This window comes from Pterocles gutturalis, unplaced genomic scaffold, assembly GCF_000699245.1.
Source record: "Pterocles gutturalis isolate BGI_N339 unplaced genomic scaffold, ASM69924v1 scaffold25082, whole genome shotgun sequence".
Lineage (NCBI taxonomy): Eukaryota > Metazoa > Chordata > Aves > Pterocliformes > Pteroclidae > Pterocles > Pterocles gutturalis.
The window spans coordinates 20612-20899 of record NW_010113567.1 but is presented as its reverse complement, the minus strand read 5'-3'; the positions used below and the strand labels follow the sequence as shown (position 1 = coordinate 20899).

The following is a 288-nucleotide window of genomic DNA, read 5'->3' as shown; positions in this document are numbered from 1 at the left end:
TCCCAGGGGGCTGGGGCTTAGCTGCCATCCCAAAACATCAACCCTGCCATTGAGGGGCTGCTCTGTGCACCCCAGCCCTGGGGACCAGCAGGCAGGGGACATCAAGCTGGCTGTGGGTCCCCTTCCCCATCGCAGTGCCCTTTGGGGCTGCATCCCCCTCCCCAGCCTTACCTGGAGCCTACAGTAGCAGAGGACGGCGATGATACAAAGCAAAATGACAGTCGCTAATATTCCACCTGTGATGACCACGGTCACGGCTGTCATCCGCCCTCTTCTCCATTAACACCC

General features: G+C 60.1%; 1 protein-coding gene across 1 annotated transcript in view; it reads right to left on the bottom strand.

Annotated features, from left to right (window-relative positions):
* FAM163B (family with sequence similarity 163, member B) overlaps positions 1 to 264 on the bottom strand; it is a 652-nt gene extending 388 nt beyond the window's left edge. The window contains exon 1 of the mRNA XM_010074558.1: positions 129 to 264. Coding sequence (XP_010072860.1) covers positions 129 to 264 — 136 coding nt within the window. The remainder of the gene's footprint in view (positions 1 to 128) is intronic.
* Between the last annotated feature and the right edge of the window lie 24 nt (positions 265 to 288).